Source organism: Meleagris gallopavo, chromosome 22, assembly GCF_000146605.3.
Source record: "Meleagris gallopavo isolate NT-WF06-2002-E0010 breed Aviagen turkey brand Nicholas breeding stock chromosome 22, Turkey_5.1, whole genome shotgun sequence".
Taxonomy (NCBI): domain Eukaryota; kingdom Metazoa; phylum Chordata; class Aves; order Galliformes; family Phasianidae; genus Meleagris; species Meleagris gallopavo.
In genome coordinates, this window is record NC_015032.2 from 5855869 (window position 1) to 5863028 (window position 7160).

The window sequence follows — 7160 nt, forward strand, 5'->3', positions numbered from 1 at the left end:
GCGCTGGGGGGCGCGGGGCTCCGTCCCCGCCGGAGCGCGGCCCCTTCCGAGCGGAGGATGAGCTGCGGCGAAGCCAAGGACATGGAAGGTAGCGGCGGTGGTGGGGGGAGGGAGGGGCTCAGGTGCACCGCGGGGGTCAGGTCCTCCTACCCGAAATGCATGTATATCCGTCCTGGGGGCTGCCTCCATCACCCTCCTGTCCCCAGCTCCTCCCTCCATCCCGCTGTACGTCCTCCATCCTTGGTGGAACGTCCCCTCTGTTCCTGGGCTCCTTTCCCTCCGTTAATGCTGTTTGCTCCCTCCGTCCCTGAGGCTCTGCCCCTCCATGTCGGGGTCCATCTCCCATCTCTGCTTTCCATCCCCCCTGCAGTGTCCTCTCCACCCCATGAGTCTGCCCTCTATCCTCAGGATTTGTCCTCCATCCCCACTTGCTGTCTCCTCCATCCTGGGGGTCTGCACCTTCATTCCCATATGCAGCCCCCTCCATCCTGGGAAGGTGGGTGTCTGCCTGTCCATCCCTATTTTCATCCCCGGTTTTCGGGATACCAATGAAATGGGCTATTGAGCTGGAGAGAGGGGTGCAAGGACAGGAGCAGGGTGCTGAGCAGGGTGGGACACCTGGGAAAAGCTTGGGGACATGGAATGGGCTCTCTGCATGTGGTGTGTGTGCATGTGCTGGTGGGCTCCTACCAGGAGTTCCTTCCCTGCCCACATCCTTGCCCCAAGGTGATCAGGGACCCCTTGGCAGTGTCCATGGCCTCAGCAGCACAGACACCCACAAAGACACATACAGCCATGGGAAGGACATTGCCTTTTGTTCCTTTCCTCCTCCCTTCCCACTTGGCTCCGTCCCCAGCCATGTGAGGGGCTCAGGCTTTCACCTTCACAAGCAGGGAATTATGAGGAGAATGATGGGATGGTGCTAACGGCAGCAAGGGACTGAGCCAGATGTGCCTCAGGGGTGACCTGGAGAGTGTGAGCTCCATGGGGTCATTGCTTTGCTTTGGGTTTGGTCCCATCCTGCTCGGGGCCAGCAGGAATTTGGGAACATCTCAGGGCAGGACCTGGTTTGTAGAACATTGTAGAAGTCCAGCTTCCAGCACTCTATACCGTGGGGGTCTCAGAGAGCATCACAGTGCTCCCTGCCTCCAGGGCTCCGTGCCGGCAGCAGCTCTGCCCTGCATGGCGGTGAAGCCGCAGGGAAGGAACTGAGGAGCCTGGGACAATGGCAATGCCAGGCAGGCTTGTGGCTCATGTAGACACTGCTGAAAGTGAGACAAATCCCTCAAAGAGCCGCCCTGCGAGTAGAGCTGTGCTCAATTCCCCTATCCCAGCGGTTCCTGGAGAGCTCAGCTCTCAGCCCTGGCCTCACCTCGAGGAGCAGCAGCAGGCTGAGCACTCCGGCGAATCCCTGCCACAAATCCCCCTCTGACTGCAGGAAAATCTCTCGCACCATTTGGTGCTAAATGTCTCTTCCCCTTGGAGACACCAAGCACATCAATGTGGGGTTTGTTCCCTGCAAAGCGAACGTCTCCCAGGGGCTGATGCTGCAGTGTCACCCCTGGGAGCCCCTCCACTCCCCATGGCAAATGCGTCCCTGCAGCAGGGCAGGAATGGGGGACACTGATGGCATCGGGCACAGAGCAAGCTGCTCCTCACATCTCTGTGCCATGCTCCTTGCACCATTAGCACATGAACTTGGGCTGCTTGCAACTGCATTCCTTGGGGAAGCACAACACATGTGTGCAGACACGAAGTGCATTTGCAGAAGGTACTGATCCCGCTGCCAAGGATGCACTGGGATTCAGACATCCCATCCTCAGCTTTCTGTCTCTGTGCCACATTCCCAGGAGGTTCCCATCAATCTCCCCCTCCAGTGGTGCTGCTGCTGCACTGAGCTCCTGCAGCACTTTGCAGCCAGCCCTAAAAGTGTCCAGAGGGGGAAAAATACAGAGAGACCATGTGCAGGGTGAGAGGAAGGCAGGGCCACGTAGCAGCACGGCCTCTGCGCTCCATGGCTGCCCCACGCTGCTGGAGGAGTGCCCAAAATGCATGAAAGCCACCGAGGGAAAAGGAGCCAGCAGCGATTCCCAAGGCTGCAGGCACTCATTCTGTGGAGCAGGGTCCACAGGGCTTGGGGGGAATTTGGAAAACCCCCTGTGCCCAATGGGAGCAGAGGAGCTGAGCATCCTGAGCAGGGTGCTGAGGCCGTGCCTGGCTTTGCCATGGCTTTTCCTGGCCACGGTGTGCTTTGATGCCCAACTGCTGCTCACTCTGTTCCAGCTGGCCGAGCCCCCCCGGCCCCATCGCCGGATTAGCCGGGAGCACGCGGGGAGAGCACGGAGCATCTCTCCAAATCCAAGGGCGCGGGTGGGATTAAGGCCCTCGGGCTGCGGCTCGGTAGGATGCTGGGCAGGGGACCGGCAGCTTTGTGCCCCCCCGTGTGAGGCCGGCGGGGGCTGCTCAGCCGGAGCTCCCGGATGCGGGGCGAGCGTGCGGCCGCCGTTTATTGGCAGAAGGAAGGAGGCAATCAGCGGAGGCAGTCAGGTGTGGAAGAGGCATGAGGGGAGGAAGGGATGGAGCGGCGCTGGTGACAGCCGGTGCCGAGCGCTCGCGCGCATCTCTCCTCCCGCCGGGATGCAGCAGGGCCGCCCGTCCCTCTGCTGCGTCGCCAGCATCCGCGGCTCGCAGGGCGCACCTGAGCCAGGTGAGGAGGCCCGGGGCTGGGGGGCGGTGCGGCATCCGGAAGGGATGGGGAGGCTCGTTTGGTTTGGTTTGGGAGGGAGGGATGCAATGCTGGAATGGGGATGAGAGGAGAAGATTTTCCTCCGTTCCCCCTTTGCTCTGAAGATGGTCCGTGGCTCCGGCACTCCATCCACGCAGGCAGCAGCTCTGCCCTGCGCCATGGTGAAGCCACATGGAAAGGATGGAGGGGATGGGAGTTCTGGCTCTGCACTCCTTCAGTGCCCATGATGGGAACCTGGGGTCCCCGGGGCTGGGATGTGGGGAGTGGGGGGCTGTGAGGTGCCCCAGCACAGATCAGAACCCCAGCTCTCCCTGCTCACTGCTATTCTGGGCTCATTTCCCCCATTGCTTCCCCCCTCTCTCCCATCTGCTCTCACTGGCTTTCCTGCTTTGCCTTGAGCCGTGCTGCAAGAGGAGCAGAGATACCCACGTCCTGCTGCTCCGTGAGCCACAATGATGGCACTTGGTGCTCTGTGGTCACCTCTGGCTAAAGGTCCCCACGGTGGCAGAGCCCTTCTGCAGGGACAGCCCCGGCACAGCTCCATCCCTGGGCACAGAGCATCTCTATGCAACTCCAATCCATTTGTTTTCTGCAAACCCCCTGCTCCCAGGGCAAGACCTTGTTTTCCAAACAAACCTGAGCAAGAGCAAAGTTTTAGGGTCAGGCTGCTGTTTCCCAAGGATGGGTTTTGAAACTGGGAGGCCAGGAGAGGGCATGGCATGGCACATGCTGTCCACATTGCTGGGACACGGAGCTGCTGCTCTCCCAGCACAGGTGCTCATGGTTTTGTTCAGCTCATACCCAACCATCCCCTTTTCTGGCCCCTCGAGAGAGGGCTTGGGAGGCTGATCCGAAGCTGGAGCAGCACTCATGGAGCCAACTCTGACATTCCGCTTTTCACTTCCCATTTCCTACAGGATCCAACACATCCAGCCTTCAAACACATTTATTTCTGTCCTGGCTATAAATTGCACAGGCAGCATTTACATCCCACCTTCCCCTCGCATAAAGGTGTGTGGGAGAGGTGAAACCTCCTCCCCTCTGCACCCACTGGGGCCGAGCAGCAGCGGATCCCCTCCAGCCCTCCCAGCCCTGGGTTATTCTCAGCCGCTGGTGCTTTCCTGCTCTGCTTTAAGGGGCGTTTAGGGGCAGGTGAGATGGGGATGCTGCTGCAGATCAGCGCGGCTCATCCCGAACCTTCTTCTACCCACACACCCCCAGCAACATCTAATCCCCTTTGGCCTGCAGGAGAGCTCTGCATCTTCATTGCAATGCAGTCAAACAAAATGTGATGAGGTGAGCTTACAGAGGTAAGGGCAAAGGACTGAATCTGGCCATGGTTGCTGCAAAGGTGAGCACGTTGGAGAGCATGCACGCCCCACACACCCCCCAGCTCCAGGCCAACCTGCACCCATTGGTGTGCCACAGGTCTTCTTCTCCAACCCCATGGGAACAGCTTTACTCCACCTGGTCTCTGGAATCCATCTGACTGGATCAGAAAAGAGTTTCCATCAGAAAGAGGCTGATGGAAAGGGAAAGGATACAGCTGGGCAGCTTGCAGCTAAAGGGGCATTTTGGGGGTCCTGGGTGCAGGGCAGACACCTCTCACCCCCTTTCCTTCTGCAGCTGCCGCCGCCGCCGCTCACTTCAGCTTCTGTCGCAGCCTCCTGGAGCACACGGTGTCAGCTGAGAACCTCAGCTACCGCCTGCAGCGCAGCCCTGGCACCAGCCTCACCTGGCACGACGGGCGCAGCCAGCGCGGCGAGGGCAGCCGTGCCATCAAACTCCTGCGGCAGCCGGGCACAGAGGGCTCCCAGGTATTGCTCAGTTCCAGGGTCAGCATTTTCACTGCTGGGTTTTGTGGTTCTGGGCTGTGCTGGGTGAGCTTTGCATTGTAACTCCTCCCTGCTCAGAGCTGGAAGTTGGCACCGTTTTGCAAGAGATGCGCCAGAGCCGAATTCCTTGTAATGCCTTAAAAGAACAGAGGACTTTGTTATGTCTCTTAGGAGGGAAATTGTCGGAACTTGGCTAAAACTGGGAACTTTATGGCACTCATGTGCAGCAATGAAGCAGTGAGGCCAAGGTTCCCGGCTACTCCCTGCTGCCATGCTCTGTGCTGCCATGGGGAGAAGTGGGACAGATCTTTGGTGCTCTGTAACCCTGAGCATCAAAATCATTGTAGCTTTTGGTGCTCTGCTAACCCAGGATGCTGAGGGAGCAGCAGAACCTGGCTCCTGTGCTCATGGTGCCTGAGGGCTCGGGGCATTGCTGGGGCCCTTCGGTCCCCATCACCTCCATGTCCCCTTCACTCCCGATGGGGACACAGCACAGAGCAGAGCAGCTCCCCATGCAACAGCTGTGCCTCCCAGTCCCTCCCACTGGGGTTTGGGAGTGAGAAAGCTTCTAATTGTGCCACAAACAAGGGAAAACAGCCCAGAGAGTGGAGGTGACTCCAATTGCTTCCTTTGGGTCCTCATACTGCTGTCTGGGCTTCCCCTATCCAACCCCCACTGCTGGGCATTGCTGCTGCCTGCTCGCCTCCGTTCACGGCTGAGAGTTCATCAGAGAGACAGCGCAGCTCAGCCGCCTGGAAAAGCAGCCCAGCATCCATTACAGCCATCCCCACGTCCTGCTGCTCCCACTGAGCGCCTGCACCCAGGGCATAGGGCTGCAATGTGCAGGGGTACCTGCAGCACAGGAACCTGGAGCACGGATATAGCCCCCTTTTGTGAAATGGAGCTCAAGAAACAAGAGGATTCGAGCACGTTTCTGGCTGGAGAAATTGCGGGTTGTCAGTCACCTCTTCCCCAGTGCCCCTGAGGTTAGTTGGGTAATAGCTGCTGGGAGCTCACCGTCATCTCTGTATGTGGTGGTATGAGGAGAGCGCTCAGCAGCAGCCAGGCTCAGCCCCTGCACTGCTTACTGCTGCATGGCAGCGAAACCAGAGCCAGAACCCAGGAGCAGAAGCAGGGTGCAGGGGTGCAGCATGGGCAGCAGCATGCAGCGTGGCAGGGGGATGCAGCATGGCAGGGGTATGCAGCATGGCAGGGGGATGCAGCATGGCAATGGGATGCAGCATGGCAGGGGGATGCAGCATGGCAATGGGATGCAGCATGGCAGGGGGATGCAGCATTGCTCCCAGCCCTGCAACTCACTGGAGTATCTCTGACCCCTCTGCCCTCCATTTCCTCCCATTTGACATCACTCAGGGATGTGCCATTCATTTCAATAACCGCGGGATGTCTGGAGACCCTGTTGCACTAATTATCTCTACTCCTCTATTAGGCATGCTTAATTAGCCAATGTTCACACACAGAGGTCGGTGCTGGCACACTGCAGACCAAGTGCTGTCGACCTTTCTGATGCCAGCAGATTCCTAGCTCATCCCCTTACTTCCCAAGACAAGGGAGAGGAGTTTGCCAGGAGGGACCCTGGAAATCCAACCCCCTGCCATTGCAGCACAGAGGGAGCTGCCTGGCTCCGTACACTGCTGTGCATTCAGTGTCACCTCCTGCCCCTCACATCAGGACTCAGGTCCCTCCATCTGCCACCAGGGCAGAGCCCATAGGACCCAGGTGATGTCCCCAAGGGTGGTTCTGCACCCTTGCAGCGCTCCACTGGGCTGGGAGGTGCGTGGTGAGCTGGGCCTTCTTCCTCTGAAGGAATCATCTCTGGGCAGACGGGACAGGACCCATCGCAGGAGTTTGCTCCCCGTAGTGCTGAGCCCCGCTGACACTTCCCATCTCCCTTGTAGGGCCGTGGCTGCGATCACTATGGCATCTACCACACCAGCCCAACGCTGGGCAGCCTTACCAAGCCAGTGGTGCTGTGGAGCCAGCAGGATGTGTGCAAATGGCTGAAGAAGCACTGCCCACACAACTATCTCATCTACGTCGAGGCGTTCTCCCACCACGCCATCACAGGTACTGCTGCTACCCCCAGTGCCTTGTGCTCATTGTGTGTAAAGCGCTGCTCCAGTCCCACTACGACAAGTCCATGGCTGGGCAGAGCTCAGAGCTGGCCAGCACCCATGGAGTGTAAAGTGCAGTGCACAGAGCTGCAAGCATCATCCTCCCTGACCCTCAGTGTCCCTTTTTTGCTGGGACCAGGGATGGGCTCGTGGGCAGCTCTATGCACAGCCCTATGCCCTTGAGGAATGCAAAGCCCTAATGCAGGAGCTCAGCGAGCCCTCCGTGTGAGAAATAAAGGAAGCATTAGCTGGGGAACAAGGACAAAAGCTGGTTGTGAATGCCTTGTTTAATAGCCCCTGGACTGGAGGAGAGTGGCTAGATGGTGGTGGCAGCACTAATGGGTTTTGATGGGTGCCCTGTTTCCCCCATCCATCAGCCCACGTAGTGTCAGGAGAATGCGTCCTGATGAGGGAGGTGGGGTAGAGAATGGAGAAATGGAAAGC

At 58.8% G+C, this 7160-nt stretch overlaps 1 protein-coding gene across 1 annotated transcript; it reads left to right on the forward strand.

Moving 5' to 3' along the window:
• The first annotated feature begins 7 nt into the window (after positions 1-7).
• SAMD10 (sterile alpha motif domain containing 10) lies at positions 8-6945 on the forward strand. The gene is made up of 4 exons (XM_031556599.1): positions 8-88; positions 4373-4563; positions 6501-6788; positions 6856-6945. Exons 1-4 carry the CDS (start codon positions 58-60, stop codon positions 6943-6945), a joined length of 600 nt encoding a protein of 199 aa, XP_031412459.1. The 5' UTR covers positions 8-57.
• The last annotated feature ends 215 nt before the right edge of the window (positions 6946-7160 follow it).

What these genes read in the sequence shown, in the direction of transcription:
- SAMD10 (XM_031556599.1), top strand. Translation starts at nt 58, where the DNA reads ATGAGCTGCGGCGAAGCCAAGGACATGGAAG. An exon ending in CGAAGCCAAGGACATGGAAG is followed by an intron (nt 89 to 4,372) that starts GTAGCGGCGGTG and finishes TTCCTTCTGCAG; the next exon opens with CTGCCGCCGCCGCCGCTCAC. An exon ending in CGGGCACAGAGGGCTCCCAG is followed by an intron (nt 4,564 to 6,500) that starts GTATTGCTCAGT and finishes TCTCCCTTGTAG; the next exon opens with GGCCGTGGCTGCGATCACTA.